Here is a 24,888-nt window from a genome sequence, read left to right as displayed (position 1 = left end):
CTGTGTAAGGGTGCGTCCACATCTGGCGAATGTGCCGCGAATGTGCAGCTCGCGAGCCGTTTGCGACCTGCCCGCGAGCTGCGCGCGTGCAGTCACTGCAACAGTTTGGTGCGCCTCTTTAGCGCAACTCATGCAAGGCTCGTATAGAGCGCGAGAGCGGCGCGCGATCTGCGCGCACTCAGTTCTGCCCTTACAGTTTAGGTTCATTTACAGTTTAGGATCCCAACTGGATATCTTTTATGTTTCAATTAAGCATAGACAATTCTACTCCGTTCACTCCATGACAACACGAGCTTAGCCTCCAGTAATCAGAAATGAACTGATCGGGTAAGTTATGAAGTATTTAATAACGAGCGCGTCGCGCGCCGCCTGCGCGCTGATCGCGTGCGGCGCTTAGGTCGCGCGCGAGCTGCGCGCGGGCGGCGCAGAAGCGGCGCACGAACAAAAATGCACGCGCGCAGCTCGCGGGCAGGTCGCAAACGGCTCGCGAGCTGCACATTCGCCAGATGTGGACGCACCCTAAAACACTGTTACCTACACAGCTACATCCAGCTGAACAAGATGCCGAGCCTAATTAAAAAGTGGACACGGCCAGGAAAAGATTACGTGAAGTCGGGTAACATTATTGATTTATGGACCACGTTATTTTTATTTATGTAATCTGGCAACTAATCGTTTAGATGTCAATGATATACTAATGTCAAAATTGATAATGACTTCAGTTTTGTACGCAACAAAACAAAACAAAACATCATTATTATTTTAGACATGGATTATATAGTTAAGGAATTAGGTATAAGTAATAAGAATATATTCCCCACTGCCTCACCTGGCCTTTACTCCGTCGTCGTCCACACGAGCTGGCTGAAGAAATGGATAAAGAACCTCGAAATAGATACCTCGCTAAACAATGTAGATTTTACCTTGCAACCTGGTGAAAGTGTACCTTATCCGTGGCGAAAAATATTTATGAGGGTATGTACATAATCAATAATATAATTTTAACCGTAATTTTGTTGTTTGACAAACCTTAAAATTATAAAATGTTTTTGTATTATAGGTGTTGAGTAAAAAAGTATCCAAGGTTCTTCCTCTGCCTCGATACAAACTCAACGAGAACACGAACGATACTCCCCTCACATTCTCTCAACTGCTGCAATATGTATCACAAAGTAACCAAAGAACATTATGGAAAGAATCTTATAAGAAGTACTGTCAGAATAATGAAGGCAGCAAGGAAAGTACCATAGTGAATCTATTAGAGCATGACCAGCTCATGTCCGAGGTCGTGCTGCGCTTGTACGGATGTAATATAATTAGAGTTAAGTGTGATGCAACTGGCAAGCATATAGAGTACAAAGAGATTATACCTAATAAGCATGTCCTAAAAATGTATGAAACGCATGGCAATCTAATAGCAGCTATGTTTACTATAGAAACAGACAATAACTTCTTCATAGTGTACAGAGGTCAATATGATAATACTCTTCTAGACTGTTTAAATTTCAGCCCTAATTTAATAGATATGAATTACAGCCGAGGTTTGTTTATTGTGTACCAGTTACTGAATTTATCAAAGGCTATGAGTGACAGAGGATTAAGTATAGGCATGCTTACTCTTGAAGATATTTATTTGTCTGAGAACTTGTGGATCCAAGTGGTGCCTATGATAACAAATAACATACATTGTTTGGATGCCTCTTTGATTATTGAGCATAATAGGAGTAAGCAGACCACTCCTGCTATCAGTCAAGGACCTCCAAGTAAAAAGGGGGAGGAGTGGTGTTGGAGGAAAGAGGCAGTCCAGTTAGAAAAGCTGTGTATGCTGTGGGTGAGAGGCCGGATATCAAACCTGGATTACCTTCTACACCTGAATATGTTGGCTGGGAGATCTGCCAATGATCCCCAAGCTCATTTCATGGTTCCATGGGTGACTGATTTCTCATCTAGATGTGGTAAGTCCATGTATCTTGTTGCATTTGTTTTCTCTTCCAGTCTGTCATCTTTATGTATCATTGTTCACACAATCCATTGAGTTGAGGTAAACATTTGTAGTAATGTGTTTGTTTGATAAAAATGAGTGTATTGTGATTCATATTCTGTTATCTATTGAACACATGGTCGTCAATTATCTCTAGGCATTGTAGGTAAATAAACTTTTAATGTGCAGTTTAAGGATGCAGTTTATGTTAGTGGGATTTTACTAGTATTTTAATAATTAACTTATGTGAGCTTAGTGTTCTCTTAGTATGTAAATGTTCAATTATCTTCTAGTTGAAAGCTGCTTTTTTACATGCTACATTTTTCTAGTAGATAACACTCAGTTACTAGGTTAATGGCTTTGTTATTTGTGCATTTTAATTGTGGATAAAAGAACAAAAGGCCACATGTAGGTATATATTTATATGACAAATATCCAGGAACATAAGTTTCACATATTCATGAGCCACAATCACAACCTAGGCATTGTTCAATTTTAAAAGCATTGTTACTAGAAAAAATATATTTTTGTAGGTTTTATATCATAATTCCCCATTTAAATACCCGTGTCCCACTTCCAGGCAGGAACTGGCGCGACCTCAGCAAGTCGAAGTACCGGCTGAACAAGGGCGACAGGCAGCTCGACATGACATATGACGTCAGCAGCTGCACCGATCAGATACCGCATCATGTTTCCGATGCCCTCTCCGATATTACGTGCTACGTCTATTTAGCGCGCAGGTTTGTGAAAATGAGCCTTAAGTGTAGGTGAATAGGGTTTGTTCTTGGAAAGCTTAAGATTATTTTAATTTGACAGTCTAGTTGTTCGCGATTGCCGATCGTCATTTGTTTTAGAATTTGTCAAGTTGTCAAAACTATTTTGATGCAATCGTTTTCTGGATTTGTTTGAAAATTTTGCAACCAATTGACTAGTGTGTCGTGTGATTCTTCTTTGAGCAAAAAAATAAAGGTCGTTTTTTGTTTTGTAGAACACCAAAAGAGGTCCTATGTAAATACGTGAGGAACAAATGGGTGCCGGCGGAATATCCCGCGTCGGTCCAACGCATGCAGGAGTGGACGCCGGACGAGTGCATACCCGAGTTTTATACTGACCCCACTGTTTTTAAGAGCATACACGAGGATTTGCCGGTAATTATACTACTTACCTCATCTCTCTTAGGTTTTAAATCAGCAGCTGTGAAAGTAGCATGGCTTTTCAAGTAGCCCTTTAAAATCATCCTGCCTTGTTCCCAATTTTATTTGAGGCTGGCCCCACTAGTGTACCTATTATGTTTTCTGCTTGCAATTGTCATACCATTATCTCCCTTCTTATTCCTGTCTTCCTCTCCTTCTTCAGCCCCCTAACATACTCTTTGTGGAGTCTTTCACTCTGTATGAGTTACAAGGACTAGAAAAATATAATAAAATACGTTATTATACATTAGCAAATATAACAGTCAGCCATTTATTTCTAGGATTTGGGTATTCCATCATGGGCCACTTGTGTGGAGGACTTTATAACAAAACACAGGGAAGCTTTGGAGAGCACGCACGTGTCGGAAAACCTTCACCATTGGATTGATATTACTTTTGGATACAAGTGAGTTTAAAGTTTATTTACATTTTATTGACTGGTCGTTATGCAGTCTCCACGGTGTGCGGTCGGCAGCTAGCATTCAAACCGTACCTTTACGGTCTTAAGGTATCAAATCTGTCGGGAACGTGATCTGTTGCGAGTTTAGCATTTTTTCCCATACATAAAGTTCACAGCGCCGCTAAAGAAATTTCACTTAAAAAAAGTATTTACTTTCTTATATATTTCATTCTTTACAGACTATCAGGCCCAGCCTCCATAAAAGCTAAGAACGTATGTCTCTCACTGGTGGACGGGCACACGCGGCTGCGTCGCGGCGGCGCCGTGCAGCTGCTGTGTGCCCCCACCCGCCGCCGCCCGCCCGCTGCCCCGCGCCGCCCCGCCTGCACTGGACTGCGGCTAAGGATGCTGTATGTATACATATGTCTCTCACTGGTGGACGGGCACACGCGGCTGCGTCGCGGCGGCGCCGTGCAGCTGCTGTGTGCCCCCCACCCGCCCCGCGCCGCCCGCGCGCTGCCCCCCGCGCCGCCCCGCCTGCACTGGACTGCGGCTAAGGATGCTAGTATGTATACATATGTCTCTCACTGGTGGACGGGCACACGCGGCTGCGTCGCGGCGGCGCCGTGCAGCTGCTGTGTGCCCCCACCCGCCCCGCGCCGCCCGCGCGCTGCCGCCGCCCCCGCCTGCACTGGACTGCGGCTAAGGATGCTAGTATGTATACATATGTCTCTCACTGGTGGACGGGCACGCGGCTGCGTCGCGGCGGCGCCGTGCAGCTGCTGTGTGCCCCACCCGCCCGCGCCGCCCGCGCGCTGCCCCCCGCGCCGCCCCGCCTGCACTGGACTGCGGCTAAGGATGCTAGTATGTATACATATGTCTCTCACTGGTGGACGGGCACACGCGGCTGCGTCGCGGCGGCGCCGTGCAGCTGCTGTGTGCCCCCCACCCGCCCCGCGCCGCCCGCGCGCTGCCCCCCGCGCCGCCCCGCCTGCACTGGACTGCGGCTAAGGATGCTAGTATGTATATGTCACCGTAAGATTACAAACATCGTTAGATTACAATCTATCTCGAGAGATTGTAAACTGTCGAATTATTGTGAACCGTAACATCTGATTGCAATTTAACGTATTATTTTTCGCTATATTATAATCTATCGATGAGAAATTGTCAAATTGTCAACTGTCCGAAAGCTCTCCCTGATTGGTCAGTCTTTTTGTAAGATCGACCAATAATCCGTTCTGTTCCCATGGAGTTCCCGTAGAGTTAGGAATGAAACAGAGGTGTCAGTTAAATAAAATAAATGCTCTTCAAAAATTCTTCAAGTATTTATTATTTAGTACGAGTATGTAATTAATATTCCTGACATATGGAGATAACAAATTGTAACGAAATATTTATTCTTCAAACACAAATTGAAATTGGAAACATATTGATTTCTGACACTTACGCGAATACTAGACATTGAAATAAAACTACTTTTACGGATTTTATCGCGGTTATATTATATTATTTAATCCCGACGTTTAAAACCGACCGCGATAACATCCGTAAAAGTAGTTTTACTTAGGTAAATGAAATTGGAAAATTATAAGAAACTTTTATAAAAAAAAAACAAAACAATTAGGTAGTTTGTCTTCAAACACAAATTCATTCCTAACTCTACGGGAACTCCATGGCAACAGAACGGCTGGTCGTGATTGGTCGATCTTACAAAAAGACTGACCAATCAGGGAGAGCTTTCGGACAGTTGACAATTTGACAATTTCTCATCGATAGATTATAATATAGCGAAAAATAATGCGTTAAATTGCAATCAGATGTTACAGTTCACAATAATGCGACAGTTTACAATCTCTCGAGACAGATTGTAATCTAACGATGTTTGTAATCTTACGGTGACATATACATATGTCTCTCACTGGTGGACGGGCACACGCGGCTGCGTCGCGGCGGCGCCGTGCAGCTGCTGTGTGCCCCCCACCCGCCCCGCGCCGCCCGCGCGCTGCCCCCCGCGCCGCCCCGCCTGCACTGGACTGCGGCTAAGGATGCTAGTATGTATACATATGTCTCTCACTGGTGGACGGGCACGGCGCTGCGTCGCGGCGGCGCCGTGCAGCTGCTGTGCCCCCACCCGCCCGCGCCGCCCGCGCGCTGCCCCGCGCCGCCCGCCTGCACTGGACTGCGGCTAAGGATGCTAGTATGTATACATATGTCTCTCACTGGTGGACGGGCACGGCTGCGTCGCGGCGGCGCCGTGCAGCTGCTGTGTGCCCCCACCCGCCCGCGCCGCCCGCGCGCTGCCCCCGCCGCCCCGCCTGCACTGGACTGCGGCTAAGGATGCTAGTATGTATATATGTCTCTGGTGGACGGGCACACGCGGCTGCGTCGCGGCGGCGCCGTGCAGCTGCTGTGTGCCCCCCACCCGCCCCGCGCCGCCCGCGCGCTGCCCCCCGCGCCGCCCCGCCTGCACTGGACTGCGGCTAAGGATGCTAGTATGTATACATATGTCTCTCACTGGTGGACGGGCACGCGGCGGCGCGGCGGCGCCGTGCAGCTGCTGCCCCCACGCCCCGCGCCGCCCGCGCGCCCCCCGCGCCGCCCGCCTGCACTGGACTGCGGCTAAGGATGCTAGTATGTATACATATCTCACTGGTGGACGGGCACGCGGCTGCGTCGCGGCGGCGCCGTGCAGCTGCTGTGCCCCACCCGCCCGCGCCGCCGCGCGCGCCCCCGCGCCGCCCGCCTGCACTGGACTGCGGCTAAGGATGCTAGTATGTATACTCTCACTGGTGGACGGGCACACGCGGCTGCGTCGCGGCGGCGCCGTGCTGCTGCTGTGTGCCCCACCCGCCCCGCGCCGCCCGCGCGCTGCCCCCGCCGCCCCGCCTGCACTGGACTGCGGCTAAGGATGCTAGTATGTATACATATGTCTCTCACTGGTGGACGGGCACGCGGCTGCGCGCGGCGGCGCCGTGCAGCTGCTGTGTGCCCCACCCGCCCGCGCCGCCCGCGCGCTGCCCCGCCGCCGCCTGCACTGGACTGCGGCTAAGGATGCTAGTATGTATACATATGTCTCACTGGTGGACGGGCACGCGGCTGCGTCGCGGCGGCGCCGTGCAGCTGCTGTGTGCCCCCACCCGCCCGCGCCGCCCGCGCTGCCCCTGCGCCGCCCGCCTGCACTGGACTGCGGCTAAGGATGCTAGTATGTATACATATGTCTCTCACTGGTGGACGGGCACACGCGGCTGCGTCGCGGCGGCGCCGTGCAGCTGCTGTGTGCCCCCACCCGCCCCGCGCCGCCCGCGCTGCCCCCCGCGCCGCCCCGCCTGCACTGGACTGCGGCTAAGGATGCTAGTATGTATTTGTATACATACATTTTGGAAATGTACTGTTTTACCCACCAGTGGAGAGAAGATAGGTACCACTAGAAGTTATCATTAATCTATGTGTGATGATGTCAAAATTATATCTTTGGTATAAAAATTAACAGGTACCTAGTCAGGTTATTAAACCTCCTTAAGAAGGTAAAACAAGTTTTGTGCGATTCCCAAAAACTATGCTTTTGAATTGAGTTCCTCACTACCAATCCTATCATAGGAATTATATTTTAAGTTCAAAATGTACATTCAGTCAGCTTTCATATACATGACTGAAACACACACAACTTGTTCACAGAAAAAGCCCTAAGAAACGATAGTTCAGACGACATTTCGGATGACGAAGAAGAGTCTACAAGCTTACCTCAGCACGTTTCCCGGTTAAACGTTCCTCCCCAACGCGTCAGATCCCGACATAAGAGCAGCAGTCGAGCTCGTTCCTTATCCAAGAGCCAAGGACTTGAAGACTCTCACACAGTCTCCGAAGGTCGAGCTTCCTCCCACTCCCGTCACTACAGGGTCCAAAGATCAGAACTGGGCAAAGGGGTCATATACCTCCCGAAAGAATTCAACCCAGTAGCCTCCATTCAAGCCATAGAATCCCTCGATAATTTCAGGACAAAATGCTTCTTCACCAAAGCTGATGATAAGGAGAAACATAGAGAAAATGTCACCACTTTAAACCTTTACCCGGTACAACAAGATATGAGGCAAGATAGTACCACATCTACTAAAGAAGGGTCCGATGATACGGCGTTTACTAATCACATGTTCTTAGCGTCCTATGATCAAAGTTATCTGAAGAAATTCACGCAAGATGCACACTTAGAAAGTGTACTCAAGGAAAGAAAGAATAGAACTTTCAATACTCGGTATACGACAGATGCGGCGATCTACAAGCAATTTGTTACAGAGAGTCGAAGGCAAGACATGTTGGTCATAGGATGTTTGATTGTAGAAATATTTCTTCATACTTACATGAGACCGCTTAGAACGCCCACCGATAATTTCTTGGAACGATACAATAACTGTCGGACTGTGCTAAAACATAACTTCAATGCGTTACCAAGGAGTGTTAGTTATGTGGCCTCATTACTTCTAAATGTACAACCTCCTTGCTTATCTTACAAGAATGAGTTAACGCCCAAAAAGGAGGAACCGTTAAAGAAGATTCTAGTTACCGATAAAGGGTTGCCAGCACCAACACCCGCGCAACTGCTACAACCGTTATTAATGCAACATTTAATACCATTTCCGCAAAGCTTTAATATATTATACAAGTTACTGAATACGTTGCATGAATATGATCTCACTAGCACTGAACTAAACATATTATACATGTACGAATGTGATGGGGTTCAATGTGAAAAGTATCAAAATGTCGATAAGACGAAATTATACTTTAATCAGAAAATTGCTGAAGGAAAGATTCAGGCTTGTGCCACACATCTAGACGTTCTACTAAACCAAGTGAATTGCTACAATCAGTTCGATGTGCTAGATATTTTCCTGTCTCATTACATAGAATTACTTCAGAATAAGGACACATCAGTATTAGCCGCGTGGTACTTATTTGACACTGTGAGCAAAGCCTTAGGTCCTGCCGAAACGAGGAAAAAGTTGCTCAAACATATTCTGAATTTGTACGAAGATGATGATTTTGCTGTCGATAAACCTGACCAGCATAAGTTGACAGATGTCGATAGTTTAACTCTAGCTGGAGGAGTGTCGAATAAACAGAAGTTTGTGAAACTCTATCACAATATATTCCTCCTTCAATTGATGGTGAGATTAGGTCTTCAGTGTTTCTTAGACAATTTTACCCAACATTTAGTTGAGGCAGTCGGTGGTTATAAAGATGTGACGGAAGAAGTCGGGTCTCCTGGTCATTTATGTCACAATAAAGCCTTGTCTAACAAGAAGCCTCGATATTCTGATGATAATGTTAAGAATGCTTTATCGTCCAACACTGATATATTTTCACCAGACACTTCCTACGGGTCGGAACATGTGACCACTCCTAGTGTCGAAAAAACTGAGGCCAACGAAGGTTTGAAGGAGAAAGACAGCGACAATAGAAGCGAAAATGAATTATTTCACTTCGAAACTGATAAGGATAGACTTCCTAGTAGAAGTAGCAGAAGCAAGTCTCCTGCAGAGTCCATAGACTCTTACAACTCTAATACTACACAAGAGAATAATATACATACTCCATCACCTTCAATAGACCATGTTTCACCAATATCGGCGAAATATTTCACGCCAAACAATACAGCGCAAAAAGAACCCAGCGCTTTAGTCAATAAAGATCAAAATCACGAAACCATAACACCAGCTAACAAGCCTACTTCTCCGGTCATAGAAATTCCTACCAAACCGATGTTCACGAGTTATTTACACTTCGCTGAAGAAGATGATTCTGAGGAGGTTGAACTACGAAGAAAGTCTCATGATCCTCAAGTAAATTTGGATTTAGGGAGACATATGGAGAATTCTAAAGCTTCTAGAAGTATGAATGATGATGATTTTCAAGGTTTTAAGGATCCAAATAGTTCTAAGATATCTGATATGAGTTCCGAGAGTTTGATCTGGTTGGCTCATAGATTAGGCCCGGTACTTACTTGCAGGTATATAACGAGGAATTTGCTGAAGATGTTGACGTTGTGTTATATTGGGAAGGATAACTTGGCGCCGTGGGATAGTGAGGAGAAAGATGAGTTTGATGAGATATCGATAGTGAATAGTAGAGTGGTGGGAGATAGGAATGCGATGAAGGTCATTAAGTGCCTCACTTCTATTGTCGGTAAGTGTTTTAAATATTTTGTTACTTTTATGACTAGCTGTTTTCTTCTGTTTCACTTGACATAGGGGAACTTCATCCCATACCCGGACAAAATATAGCATATTATGTCACTCGGGAGTAGTGTAGTTTGGAAAATAAAAAAAATACATACATTAGTTTGGAACCTCTTAACATTTTTTTTATTTTATTTATTCCTTCTTTCAGGCAACTAGGGCCCATAGAAATACAAATCATACATAACAATACTTTAAACTAATACAGCCTTACTCCAAAAACTTAAACAAACATCTGTTGAACACTTGTCTAAAAAAGTGTGGTTGCAAAACGGACCTTATTTCAAATTCATAATCTGACACTTCTTTAGACAAGTAGCGTTCAACAAACGTTTAAAAGTTGTTGTGGCACGACGGATAATCTTGATGCTATAGTAAATACTTGTGTTTACCAGCAATGTACGGCGAGCAGCTGATAATCTTCCAATACCTCCCGCACATGGGTGAGCTGATCGCGTCGTGTCGCCGTCGCCTGTCCGCGCCGCTAGAGGGCGGGGTGGTCGCGTGTTTGCAGCTAGTCAAGTATCTACTGCCGCATATGTCCGATGTTAAACTTATGGAGCAGTTGCAGGTAAGATCATTATTAAAATTTGTATTTGACTCTAAAAAACGTGAATAGGAAAAAACCTTGCTTAGGTCTTTCAAATTATTATTACTTTATTTTTTTGTATATGTATATAGGTACATACTATTACACCTACATACTATTTACAAATCTAAAACTATTCTTACATTTACTTGCCTAAAACTTAACAAATTGATTGACACCTCGTTGGCCAGAGTTTTATGCCTGTAGCACATCTCCGCCCGTTGTCCGCCCGTTGTCCACCAGGGCGGAGATGTAGACGGCGCCTAAGCAAATGAGCGAAATCATGTTAGAAAGAGACAACGTCATAGTCAGTTTTGTACGTTAGAGCAGGGAATTTCGCTATTGTTTCGCCGCCCAACAACTCACAACTCACAGCGAAACTATGGCGGTTTCGCCCTTTGGGTTTCGCAGCGGAGGTGTGCTACAGGCATTAACCAGAACCAGTCATCTGTCATCAACATTAAACTGAATGTCCATTTGGCACAACCTTTTCTATTTCTATTTAATTAATATAGGATATGCATTTTATGACGGTCTTGTGTCAATAAAATATTTTTTTGGCTAAGTTTGTATTAGCCATAATTTGACAATATATATTTTCCTGACAAAGTGATATTGACACCACCCATATATTCCAGGACACATTCCTCAAAACCATCCTCCAACCAGCTCTCCGCCTAGCCTCCACCACTCGTTGTTCGTACCCAAGTGGGGCGGCCGCAAGATGTTCCCTCACTAGGAAACTGTTGGATGCCCTACATGTGTTAGCTGTCAGGATCGGGCCTGAAATGACCAGGAGACATCTGTGTGTTCCGGCTTTGCAGAGGCGAGTACATATTATTGGAATATTAAGTTTTAAACATTCTATACTCCACACCAGACCCAAGTGGCCATTTACTCCTTATTTGGCTTTCGCTATCATTATAGTTAAATAAATATTTGATCATTTGTTCAAAAGAGGCTTAGCAGTAGTAGGTATGTAGATGAATAGGAAAATAAAATATTTTTGAATGTTGCAGATTCTTCTTGGCGTTTGATAAAGCAACTGGAAAAACGGAAAACTGGCCGAAACAGGAAGAAAGTACACCTGAAAAGGTATGTTTAATTTAGTGTATACCTAATTTTGACAATATACCTTTAAATTAACTTGGATTTTAATATAATTGATTTTTCTTTATAGTCCTCAGACCAAGAATCAACAGACTCGAAGCCCGAAGGATTCCTAGAGCTATGTCGTGACGGCACGACGGCAGAGTGGCGCGTACAAGACGGACGAGTGGTACGCGCGGACTTACCCGACCTCGCCTGTACCCCGCCCGATGTGTCTGAACATCCGCATGATACTACTAGGTTAACGGTAAGTATTCTAACTAAACTCAAAATTCAGTTATTCAAATTCGGCTTTGAACGTCCCTCTAATAAGAAGTGCCGCTCGTCTCCGCCTCAGTGGAGCCGCAGCCTAAACGCCCACCCTTCATCACTTCTTATATGGTTGGAAGAAGAAGAGGCACAACAAAGTACCCAGCATCATTCAACATTTTTATTTAAATGTATACTTTAGGAAAGTTGTCTTGAAGCCTAAAACTTTTCTAGAGATATGTCGTGACGGATCGATGGCAAAGTATATGTAGGTTGTATATACGTTGGTAGTAAGTTATATATTATTATGAATTTTTAGATTTCATTTAAAACAACCGATGGAGTTTTATCGATAACACTAGATCTATAAACGGATTCTTAAACACTACCGGTTTCTTATTTATGACCATCCTACTTTTATTTAACACCATTTTCAGGCTCAAGAGGAACTGCTAATGGTATTCGACGAGGAGCTAGCGCACCGAGCGTACACCACGTTCGCTAAGTTCATAGGATCGGAGACCATGGAGCGATGCCTCAAGAACATTGATACTGTACGCGCGTTGTGTAGGAAGTATGAACATAGCCATGCTGTTAGGTAAGTGGAGTGGTTTTATAACTTAACAATAATAATAACTATACTATTTTAAATGTAAATTAACTCGCTTACGCTAGTGGTTGGAGTTGTGTCCTGAGGAACTTCTCGAACCCGGATTAGGGTATAAAACGTTCCTTGATAACTGGGCTATTTAAAACTGGAAGATATTTTCAAATCGCACCGGCTATGAGATTGGTGCGTTTGAGCAAACATACAAACTATTAAGCTTTCCAACATCAGCATTGATTGTGGAAATTACTATCTCTTAATTTGAAAAAAATATACACCTCATCATTCTACAAATCGAAACTGAACACATTTCAAAACACTTTATATGTTCAAAAAATATTTAAACCCTGTATTTCCTTCAGCTTTTGAACCATTGCAACATTAACCTATTTTATACTTCTAAAAACGTTACACCAATAAATTACCTTTCACAGCTCCCCCTTCCAAATTCGTCCCGACAAACGCGTCCAACCGTCATTCAGTGATGAACCACTAAACCGAAAGACCGATTACTCTTCTGCCAAGCCCGAGGTCATAATGGACCATATCTCCAGTTCCAATAGCTTTGGGTCCAATGTGACCCTTGTGGGCAACAGGATAGATGTCGCTAGTGATGCCTGTGATGTTGGTAATGGACCTCAGGGTCATGGGTTTGATGTCGTGGCGTATAAGGCTGATAATGGAGTGAGGAGTAATAGGTGAGTTTTTGATTCATTTATATTATTTATGTACATACTTAATGAGATAATAAGAAAAGTGGGACAGTCAACTACAGAAGCACTATTTAATGTAATTTGCAGATATTTTTTGATGTAGGCGTGTTTATACACATTCTGTTTATATCGGTACACGACATGAAATTGGTGTAAATAATATAAAATATGATCTATTTACGTAACATGGTAAACCGTTCACCTATTTATGCAATGAAAATCCCTTAGCTGATTCCATATTTTGTCAAAAAAGTTCTTCAAAAACTCGTTGGTGTTATTGACTTACTTTTCCTCTCTAGATCAAGAAATGCCCGTTATTTTTCGCCTCATCCAAAAATTTCACTAGAAAATACTTCAGTCCATAGTAATTTCATTTAAAAAAAATACCTTATTTTCCTCCCAGGCACTTACGAGGCGACTGGCTAATCTACTGGGAGCATGAAATCGGCCGTTCTGACAAGGAAACCCGGTTCAACCTGAAACAGATCAAGTTGCAGACATTCGTGGGACACACGCATTCCGTCAAGAGTATACACTGCCTGGATAATGAGAACAGTTTTATGAGCGGGTCCAAGGATAAAACTGTGAGGCTGTGGTCTTTGAGGAATCAGGTGGGTTTTGTTATGTTTCTTTTTTGTATAAAATTGTAATATAAAATTATTTACTGTTATTTGAACGGGAAAGCCCAATCAAACTAACCTCCATACCATATTAGTGTAGCCGTGCCCTGTCTAAATATAGACCATCTTGTCAAACTTTCAATAAAACTTCTTCTATTATTTTTCTCAAATAATTAAAATAAAGAAAACTACTTAGGTCTGATATCACGGTTTTTTAACCAAACAAATAGAATCGTGTCCAGGAGTTTCCACCATTTCTTTTTCAACAAGAAACGTAGCAAGTGATGTAGGGCAGGCGTTTTTGGGCCTGCCTTCTGCGCAATATTTTGAATAATCTTTTTATCTTTGAATCATTTTCTTGTTTTTCAAATTCATTTCATCTATATAAAAACAAAAATCTTACCTTTTATCATTACTCTCAGGGTGATGGCAATGCGACTACACAATGCAACTGGACATACACGGGCCACAAGAAAGGCGTTCTATCGCTCACGTTCCTAGAGTCGTTACGTCTGGCGGTCTCCACTGATTCTGTCGTCCATATATGGGATCCTTTCATGGAGAGTGTGGTTTCTCAGGTATTTATATTGAAGAATTTCTTACGGAGTTAAAGTTTCTTCATCATAATTTTAAACAAGAAAACAAAAACTTTTGTCGGAGTGTTCTTGCTCGTTTTTAAGTTTCATTGCTTTGAGACTGGAGTACTCTCCAATATCCATTGCACGTCCAAATAATTTCGTCATGACAGCCGAAAAACGTCCACTGCTAGACTGCTGCCTCCCCTAAGCGGGGGCTCGGATTCGCCTATACTCTCACCGCGGGTTGGTGAGAGCAGTGTCGTACATTTTTGCAGATGCTATGAATTATTTACATTTGTTTAAATTTTTTAAGTAATATTAATGTCTATTGTTGTTTATGTCTTACAGTTGGACAACTTAAAGTCCCCAGTAAGCATAGTGCGTACCCTGGCGGGCCCGTCGGCCGCGGTGCTGGCGGCCACCACGGACGCCACGCTGCGGGTCATCGATGCTCGCTCGCCGCACACCTCGCATGAACTGAAGGTAACTATATCTTATATTGTGGTAAAATATCATAATAAGTAGTATGTAGGTCTTAAAAGCGTTAATGTCTGAAAATTCTACAAAATGTTTATTTATTTATTTACTTGAATCTCTGAAAAGTCTGTCTAGCTTCCCTTTATCACACACATGAGGCAGCGTCAAGCGGGGGTCTTCCTCACTTACTACAATCGACAGTGTTGGCTGTTTCAATTAGTTAAAGTTACACATAATAGCACATCAAGTTTTCTCTATGTTCTTTTTTATTTCTCAGTTACCAATGAGCGCGACGACGTTCATCCGCTGCATGTGCGTGTGTTCATCCGGCGGCTGGGCGGCGTGTGGCCTCGCTAGCGGACACGTGGCCGTCACCGACCTGCGGACCGGACTCACCATCGCTACCTGGCGAGCTCATGATGGAGAGGTACCCATACATACAGTCACTGTTTTCTGAAAACATTTTGCCGTAGGATAACATTTGTGATGAAAATCTGATTATTTTTGTTCTTTCCGTGTAAAATTATTGTCATGTCAAATTAAGCGAAACGAACTATTTTGCGCAATTTTAGCGCAGCATTGCGCAATATTGCGCAAAGTTATTCAACTGAGAATGAGACACATCTTGTTATAATTCAGTTTTTTTTTAATGTCAGGTGTTAAGACTGGCAACAGTAGACGATCACAGACTATTGAGCTCCGGGTTGGATCAGGTCACTGCGCTGTGGAGGCCTGATGATGGAGAACTCATAGCTCATCTCAAGTAAGAATTCCAGTAATAATTTCTGTTCCAAGAGATAAATGTTATTGTTTGTTCACCTGTACCACATATTATAACTATTTTTTACAAATTTTCCAAGACTGCTCGTCACCTTTGAGAATAAAGCTACAAAACAATTTTATACTTGCTAGTTCCGAATACATATTAAATGTCATAAAACCCTAAATGGTTCAAAATACTGTACGAATCCGTCTAAAATTAAATAAATATGTATTTTTTCCTTTTACAGAGGCAGCACAGAACCCGTCCATTGTCTCTCAGTGTACTACAAAGAGTTAATATCGGGTACCACAAACAACCGCATCGGAGTTCACACGTCATTATCTCAAGACGCCAGCTTTTCCAGCACTAAGCTACGGTCTGATACGTTCAGAGGAGTTCTGACGTGTATGGCTGTATTGCCACTTAATAGATTACTGTTACTGGCCAGTGATAATGGTACTATCAGTCTACTGTGCTGAGTTTCAGTATATTTTCAGTAGCTAAAGTTAATTCTGAGGTACCTATAAACACATGTCGTCATATTGCCACTTAAAAGGCTACTTCTGCTGGGCAGCGATAATGGCACTATCAACGTGTCAAGTTATAGAAAACACTTATAAAGCTTTTTAAAATTAAAAATGTAATAGTTCTGCGTTCAGTATTTCCTACTGCCACATAAGTTTCTACCGGTGAAAATGACACCAGCATGTTATAAGTGTGTTCTACCTTGTATTGGCTTTATGTTTCCTTGGCCAAGTTTTGCAAATTACGAGCGATGCTTTGCTTTCGAATGCTCTTCGTTGAAACGTTTAAATATATCTATTCTGTCACAAAGTATCGTGTAGTCGCTTGCTATTTGCTAGCTTTTGAAAAGCTTAAATGTATGAATATTTGTCGATATTTAATTGAGCTGTGCTCAATTTTAAAGACGGATAGGAACGTTGATTAAAATTAGTATTATTTGGATAGTCAAGCACCATTTCACGGCGCTTTTAGTGATCTCTTACACAACAAACTATCAAACAAAACCTTTACATTCATTTCAATTCTTAGAAAAATAGGTGATATTAACTGATCAACCAAAGTATACAAAGTTATTAAGTTAATGGAATATTAATACCAATCAAATCAGTATGTACTGATAACATTCCAAAAATGACGTCGTATGAAACTAAAGATCTTGAAATATGAAAGGCAAAATGAAAACTGATCATTCCATATTATTCATTCCTGGAGTATTTTCTAAAATTGATAGTTATTGGATCAAAAACTTCAAAATGTAGGCCTGTAATGACCACTACTCATCAATTTATTATATGCTAGACAAAATATGATACATGGAAAGAGGTTGTATTTCAACTGCTTATAATCAGACTAATAGAAGAATGGGTCAAAAAGGTCCTTTCTTTATGAGCATTTTTGTCTAATATCCATATAATAAATAGAGTATGAAATAATATAAACTTGCTCTTAGCTTGTACAGTCAACTTCAGGTGGTAACAGTTTTATAGGAAAATCGTACTTATTACTATTGAGTTAAGTTGCATGACAGTTACCACTGACGTGCAGCCTACTGTACGTATTTATATTTATAAAAGGCTTTTTGTATGAACCGACGTGTAATTGATGCGGGATCACATAAGTCCCTTTGTTTCTTGCCGAACGAATATAAACATTATGTACGTGAAAATAAAGTCGAAAATTAAGAAACATCGTCGCATTACATGTAAATTTTATGTATGTCATGATATTTTAAATGCGACCTTAAATCAACGTGTATAATGTTTAATTTTCTTCGGCAAATACTAGTTAGAAATAAGTGTACAGTATAAGTTACACTAAGTTCGTGTCGAGTAAGATAAATACTGTATATTACGATATAACCTTACCATATGTGTCAAAAGTACAAAATAGTCGTTACCAAAGAGTTATTCGATCATAATAATTATTTTGAGATTATTGTCATTTGTACCATCATTTAAACCAGTAATATTTAATAAGCTTCTATCGAAATAACTACCTTATTTTTCATGTAAAAAGATCGACTTACCTACATCGCCATAGCAGGCTAATTTTGGAAAAGTATAAGAGATAAAAACCAATATAATCATGTAAAAATGTATGAATTTGTGTAAATGTAATAATAATAATATTATACATCGATATTTAATTCTTTTATTATATTTTAGCTCAATTTATTACCATTATGAGTTTTAAATGTATTCTATGTGAGTAAATTAATGTGTAGTGTTGCTAGTATACATACTTAATAGCTAAATATAATTTGTAAATAAGAAAAATATTATAAACTATTGTAGGATTGATGGTCGTTTCTGCTTTATCCCTCGGCTAGGCAAAGAGCATTGGGAGACCCTTCGTTCAGTAATTTGCTTCTAAAAATGATAATTATCTTAAAGTATAGGTATATTAGTGCGCTTAATGAAGTCACAATTTCAGTTTAAAAGCTAGCACCAAACACTCCTAATGTCTAAATCTTACCTACAAAGATATTGAATGTCGAGGAAACTTAGCAAAAATATAACCCATCAGTCGGTCAAAAGTTCTTAATAATGTCACAAAAATACGCGTAAATTGCAACTTTCCTTTTTTAGTATAATTTTATTTTAAAGCACCTTTGTTAGTGATGTAAAGAACAAATGATATTTCAGTCTGTAGTATAATTACATATATACGTGTATGAAAAAAATCCAAAATATTAATTGTAAGGTCAACAGTAGACAAAAAGGCGTAGAAATGTAGTATAAGGAAGAAAAATAGATGATACAAGACATTGCATTGTGTAAAATAAGACAAAGAAAACTGATAAATTGTTCAGTAACAGACCAAAAGTTCGAGACAGCCCTTTGGTATCGTCGTCGGCTATAACCGTTATATTTATTTCGATGCTGGTGTAGAAACTCGCAACTTTTTTCAATGACTCATGTTCAGTTACCACCCCATATTTTATTCTCATCGGTAGTTACAGTGCCAAATGTCCATCATATATTCTTGACACATCCAGCTTTTAAAATAATTACCTAGTTAATTGAAATAGCCCAATAACTCTGAGATATTATACATTGAACATGCCTAGGTCATATGTTCGTCGACACCATCCAAATGTAGAACATAGTATTAGAGAAGGTAAAGCCAGCCTTGATTCAAAGTTTTACCAACCTGTTGTAACTATGTAATATGTAATGTATATTCTGTATCGTAGCAAAGGTATTTTTTTGTAATAAAAGTATTTTATAACCGTTTTGTTGTTTTTTTTCAGTGCTCAAGAAAATCCTGAATCAAAAGATATAACTTTACTCATAGTCAACATTTTTTGGCGGTTTAAGACTCACGATTAAGTTATTGTTATTGCATTTCATTATCTAACCATATAAAACCTCTTTGACTTTTTCTTTTCCTGTTCACTAAAGAATAAATCACTTAGAAAAAAAGATTAGAAGAACGTCAAAGTGAATGACAGAAAGTATTGAAGTCTTATAAAAACACGAAACTAATTTGCATACAATAAATTAAGTTACCGTCATCGCGAACGTAGTGTTCATACTGACGTACACATAGTGTTATTGTTCAGTGGAGGCAATCGGAACCCGCAGCCATGCCGCGGTACAGCAGAAGGAAGTCCAGCATCACCTCGCTGCGGAGCGTGCGGCGCCCCAGCATGATCGCGCACAGCACCATCGAGCTCTCCCAGATATCTCTGCTCAAAGAGGAAACTCATACTGGAGACCACTTCCTCACACCAGCGCAACTCGAGAACGTGTACCGAACGAACGTGAACACCGGCCTGACGGACGGCTTCGCTGCAGAACTGCTGGAACGCTACGGCCCCAACGAGCTGAAGGAGCTCCGCGGCACTAGTCTGTGGCAGATATTCCGCCACAATATGTTTGGATGGTTTCAATGCGTTCTTTGGGCTGCAGCGATAGTCAATTTCGTAGGATACTTTTGTTCGCAAGATATTGACTCAGGAGGTGATAAAGATGAGCATGGGGCTCACTCTGCAAAAGAGTATCTCTACTTAGGATCCGTGATTGCTGGGACTATTATTGGTACAGGTCTGTTTGGCTTTTATCAAGAAGCCAAAAACGCAGCTGTGATGAGCGGTTTCGAGAAACTTGTCCCACCCAATGCGGTTGTTATACGAGATGGGCTGCGGAAAACTGTACCCAATGCTGATCTGGTTCTTGGCGATATTGTAGAAATGAGTGGTGGAGACATAGTCCCAGCTGATGTGCGTATACTCACGTGCACTAATTTTAATACGGATATGTCTTCTTTGACCGGAGAATCTGAACCCATAAAGCACAGGCCCGAATGTACACATTCTAATCCTTTAGAGTCGAAAAACATGGCGTACTTTGGATGTCCGATTACTGAAGGTTTTGCTAAAGCTATAGTAATAGCGACTGGTGAAATGACTCAAATAGGAAAAATTGCCGGATTGGTGACTGGCTTAACAAAAGAAGAAACGCCCATCGCAAAAGAAATTACACATTTTATCAAGTTATTGTGCGGCGTTGCTTTTACGTTTGGGATTATGTTTTTCCTAATGGTTTATTTTATACAGAAAAGTTGGCTGTCAGCGCTTCAATATATGCTTGGTATTATTTTGGCTAATGTGCCCGAAGGCTTGATAGTTACGTTAACAGTGTGCATGACGTTGTCAGCAAAATCTTTAAAGCGCAAGAACTGTCTGGCTAAAACACTGCAAGCAGTAGAAACGTTGGGATCTACTTCGTGCATATGCTCCGATAAAACGGGAACTTTGACTCAGAATCAAATGAATGTTTCACATTTGTTTACCAATTTCAGAATAATAGATAGAGATGACCATTCGTACGTTGTTCAACCGTCGTATTCAGCTTTGTGTTTGGCTGCTTCCCTAAATTTGAAAGCACAGTTCACATATGACACCATGGACCTACCCATCGAAAAGAGAAAAATACTTGGTGACGCTTCTGAGTCCGCAATTCTACGGTACATGGAAATGAATCGCTCAGCCACTCAGATTCGGGAAGAAAACCCAAAAGAAGCGGAAATTCCATTTAGCTCAGCTTACAAGTATCAAGTTACTATTCATCGTATGTCTGCGACCAATTCCTACTACTTAATAATGAAAGGAGCACCGGAAATCGTTTTAGAGTACTGTTCAGGAGTTCATACTGATGAAGGATCTCAAAGCCTCACGCCACAATTGAAAAAAGAACTTAAAGCCAATTTCATCAAGATGGCAAATATGGGAGAGCGAGTTATTGGATATTGCGATTTGAAATTACCCGTCGAAAACTATCCTATTGGTTACAAATTTGATACACAAGGACGTAACTTTCCCGTAGAAGATCTTATTTTTCTTGGAGCCATATCAATGATTGATCCTCCGAGACGTGATATAGAAAAATATATTGGTTTATGTAGGTCCGCTGGCATCAAAGTAATAATGGTGACCGGAGATCACCCTGTTACTGCGTTAGCTATATCTCGTAGGTGTGGGACTATCTCTAATCCGACTGCGTACGATTACGCGTTCGAGCATCACATTGACCTTGGCGATGTACCGCCGCATATCAGGAGTCAATTCAAATCAGCCGTTATAACAGGAGACGAGCTACGAAAAATGAGTGTTAATGACTTGAAAGCAGTTCAAACCAAGTACACCGAAATTACATTTGCTAGAACCAGTCCTCAGCAAAAGTTGTTTATTGTTGAGACTTATCAATCTTTAGGTTACGTTGTGGCTGTGACTGGAGACGGTGTCAATGATTCCCCGGCTTTAAAGAAAGCAGACATAGGTATAGCCATGGGTATTACCGGTACCGAAGTGTCCAAGAAAGCTGCTGATATGATCTTATTAGACGATAACTTTGCTTCCATTGTGTTAGGAGTGCAAGAAGGTAGAAGGATTTTTGACAATTTGAAAAAGACTATAGCTTACACTCTCACATCAAACGCAGCTGAAATGCTTCCTTTTGTGTTGTATGCATGCCTAGGAATGCCTCTGCCCATAACTCTCATGTTGATTATAGTCATCAATGTTGGCACTGATTTGCTTCCAGCAATGAGTTTAGCGTACGAAGACTCGGAGGAAGATATCATGTCCATACCGCCTCGTAAGCTGTCAGATCACCTTGTGAATGGCGTTTTGTTGTTTATGGCTTATTTTCAAGTAGGCCTTATTCAATTCTTCGCTGGAATGTACGCTTATTTCATAGTGTTCGCTCAAGATGGATTCTTCCCTTCTAGCTTGTTATTTGTTCGCAACGAGTGGGAACAAGCTAAGACACATGTGGTGGATAATCTGGGACGTGAATGGAATTACTTGGACAGGAAAAAGCTTGAGAGAAAAGCACATACAGCGTATTTTGTAGCTGTTTGCTGGACTCAGATATCGGACGTGATCATTTGTAAAACGAGGAGGATTTCTATTTTGAAGAAAGGAATGAGGAACCATGTGCTGAACATCAGTATTATAATAGATCTGTTAGCTGCCACGGCGGTAGCGTACCTTCCACTGTGTCATGAACTCTTCAGTACTGAGACACTGTCCTGGCATGATTTTTTTTTGGCGTGTCCGTTCTCGATTCTAATGATCTGTATGGATGAAACGCGCCGTTTTATAATTAGAAACAATATTTCCAAGTGGTTGGAAACTGAGACTTATTATTAACTTGTAACTTTACGTTTTTTTCTCTTTAGAAGAATAAACTAACATTCAGTTGGAAGTCAATTAGTTTTCTGTCCCACTTTTCATAATCAACAGTCCACAATGTTTCATGTCTTGTTTTTGGCTTTCACCGAAAAAATTGTGCCCCACAGAGGTTGTCCTTGCAAAAGTTCTTAGATAGTACATACGTACATACTCGTACCAGACTGTTCTAATGGACATGTGAAATACACGTGCATTGGCTAAAGGGCGCGGCTAGATATGAATTTTAAACTGGCTTGCACATGTACGCTTGTTATACGTACCGGAATAACTGCGGACCGAATGTGACCTACATTACGCCAAATTACATTTCTGCGGCGGCAGGCTTAGAATATACTGAACTGCTACACCTCGGCTGCGGTGACACTGCGAGCGAGATACGACATTTATTTAGTGTGTTCATCAACTTCATCCTCATTGTTTTGTCCACCCTATGGTATCATATCGGTGATGATTGAATAAAGCTATCCTATCGAACCAATAGACTAAACTAATCTTTCTACCCTCTGTTACGTGCAGTTATTGTTTATCCTGTCCTGATCTCGTTCTTCACATTTCTGTTAGGTACACAATGTACCAAATATTGTAGGCAGGTACAGTCATAAACATACTATTTCGTTATGATACGTCTTTTACTTTCCCCACATCCTTCTCAACCACAAAGTACCTACATAATCACATTGCCAGGATTAACGTTTTGATTTTGAATATGCAATCCAACGTCAAGACCACCACACACCACAGTGTATGCGATAAAATTTTCCTATTGATGGAAACTGAAATCGCTTGCAGTGGAACCACAGCAAAAAATACAAAAGGCCCAGCTGCCCTTATTCTTTGTAACGTTACCAACCACACAACGACTTATTTATCTAGTCGGATATGGCATGACATTGTTGTAGCCAGTTATTTGGGTCTAGTCTGTGAGTGTCATTAGCTCTAGGTCCTGATCAATTTAGGTCGATAGTGCAATAAAATGCGACTTCTTGCTCCGCGGTTTATTCGAATAATTGCGCCATGAGAAAAGTTTTATGGGTGGGATACTTACGATTTACTTGTAGGATAGTTGGTCTACGCGACCTGCAGTATGATTGGGCAATGGTGTGATTTATTTAATGGTCAATATCGAGTTGATTATGTGATCAACGGTTATAATTAGGTACCTGCATCCGCTGCGTGGCCCTGGCAGGTTCATAATTCAACGGGACTTAGAAATGTAGATGGGTACCCACAACTAGTACGTAGTAACGTAATAGTAAGTAGTTACGTGTGGTAGTAGTAATTAGAGGACAAGTTTCGAGCAGTAGAACTTCACTATTGTTAGATACAGCCCATTTATCGAAGAAGGCTATGGACTACTTTTATCGGGGTGCGAAAAGTACTTACCTATATAGTTTCAACGGGACGTGGAAATCGGTGGTGGAAGTTAGTATTTTCACACGAATAGGTAGGTACTACCTACCTACCCACTGAATTTCTATGGAGCTCAAAGTACATTATCACTTTATTATAATTAACTTGAAATACCAGCTTCAGTTACAATAGTGTTCAATAAATTGTTATTATCGACCCCCACACATTCGACTTAATTGAATGAGTCAGGCCATGCAACACCTAGCCTATTGCATTCTCTTCGGGGCGAACCGAAATACTAATGTAGGTTCAATATAAAATATGTATGGCTCGTAAAACTGTATTAGATAATTAAGTGGGTAGGTACATTTATTAATTTGGTTTCCAAGTGGAAGATTTATTAAATGAACAAATTATTTACACCTACTATCTTAATTATTTACGCTTATTAGAATTCAACAAAAATAAGGTTTCGAATTTACCAATAGCAGAACTGTTTCATTTCAGACAGGGATCCTTATTTTTTTGAAAATCATTTTTTAACGGGCAAACATTAGGCTCATCCAAACTGTAAATCAAAGGGAGGATCCATTTCTTGAAGTACATGTTCTTAACATTTAGACATAGCAGGTATAATTTGCAACGAAAATAGCTAATTTATTAGCTCCAAATACACATACTTAAAACAATTTCACGTATAGCCCGAAGTTATTAACTAAACCATGTCATACATGTAGATTGGCTCAGAGTTGGGAGCACGTTATGCCAAGCCTATACGTCCATAACAGTCCATATTGATACACGATATCTGATAAATTGACAGGTACGCGCAAAACTTTGTGTTTCTTGCATCAGCTATTTAGAACTTTCGATTTAGGGAGTTGCACTACCGTCTGGCAGTTGCAGAGTAAATAAATAATTACAGTTTACCTAGTAGGTACCTCTACCTACCTACCTCTATTTCTTATTTGGATTTGTTACTAGGCTTTCATCTCTGGTTATTCATCTTCTCTTGAATAAAATACATCTCTTATTTGAATTGGTTCATACCTTCTTAGAAAGGGCTCTTTCTACAGGTTTTGAGAAAAATGGCGCATCAAACGTCTGTCCAAGAACAATACGATCGATCTACGCCGCATTACCACCTTTCAGTTAGAATTGAGTATGTTCAAGCTTAAACAGCCGAAACTAACGGCCCTCCCAACCTAATAATTAAGCACAGCTAGCCTTTAAGTTATACACATATGCCAGTATCCTTGTTGCGAAATGTGTATCAAGTGTAGAGGTGCGTGGTCCGA

At 41.5% G+C, this 24,888-nt stretch overlaps 2 protein-coding genes across 2 annotated transcripts; both read left to right on the top strand.

Annotated features, from left to right (window-relative positions):
• Window positions 1-683: 683 nt before the first annotated feature.
• Window positions 684-18,774, top strand: LOC110379259 (WD repeat-containing protein 81). Its single transcript, XM_064040294.1, has 20 exons — window positions 684-975; window positions 1,061-1,955; window positions 2,562-2,721; window positions 2,970-3,129; window positions 3,456-3,580; window positions 3,814-3,847; window positions 4,440-4,593; window positions 7,253-9,757; window positions 10,206-10,381; window positions 11,038-11,225; window positions 11,419-11,494; window positions 11,580-11,756; window positions 12,196-12,356; window positions 12,800-13,063; window positions 13,482-13,689; window positions 14,121-14,276; window positions 14,625-14,759; window positions 15,031-15,180; window positions 15,410-15,516; window positions 15,764-18,774. The coding sequence occupies exons 1-20, from the start codon at window positions 769-771 to the stop codon at window positions 15,993-15,995; spliced, it is 6,270 nt and encodes a 2,089-aa protein (XP_063896364.1). The 5' UTR covers window positions 684-768; the 3' UTR covers window positions 15,996-18,774.
• A 221-nt stretch (window positions 18,775-18,995) lies between these two features.
• Window positions 18,996-22,592, top strand: LOC135118391 (sodium/potassium-transporting ATPase subunit alpha-like). Its single transcript, XM_064040289.1, has one exon. The coding sequence runs from the start codon at window positions 19,130-19,132 to the stop codon at window positions 22,196-22,198; it is 3,069 nt and encodes a 1,022-aa protein (XP_063896359.1). The 5' UTR covers window positions 18,996-19,129; the 3' UTR covers window positions 22,199-22,592.
• Window positions 22,593-24,888: the final 2,296 nt, after the last annotated feature.

The sequence above is a fragment of the Helicoverpa armigera genome, chromosome 2, assembly GCF_030705265.1.
Source record: "Helicoverpa armigera isolate CAAS_96S chromosome 2, ASM3070526v1, whole genome shotgun sequence".
NCBI lineage: Eukaryota > Metazoa > Arthropoda > Insecta > Lepidoptera > Noctuidae > Helicoverpa > Helicoverpa armigera.
Note: the sequence above shows the minus strand (reverse complement) of the source record. Positions and strands in the feature narration are given on the sequence as shown.

Coding starts and splice junctions, on each gene's coding strand:
- LOC135118391 (XM_064040289.1), top strand. CDS start 19,130: ATGCCGCGGTACAGCAGAAGGAAGTCCAGCATCACCTCGCTGCGGAGC.
- LOC110379259 (XM_064040294.1), top strand. CDS start 769: ATGGATTATATAGTTAAGGAATTAGGTATAAGTAATAAGAATATATTC. Junction 1,956..2,561: donor TGATTTCTCATCTAGATGTG/GTAAGTCCATGT, acceptor TCCCACTTCCAG/GCAGGAACTGGCGCGACCTC. Junction 3,848..4,439: donor CCTCCATAAAAGCTAAGAAC/GTATGTCTCTCA, acceptor TAAGGATGCTAG/TATGTATACATATGTCTCTC.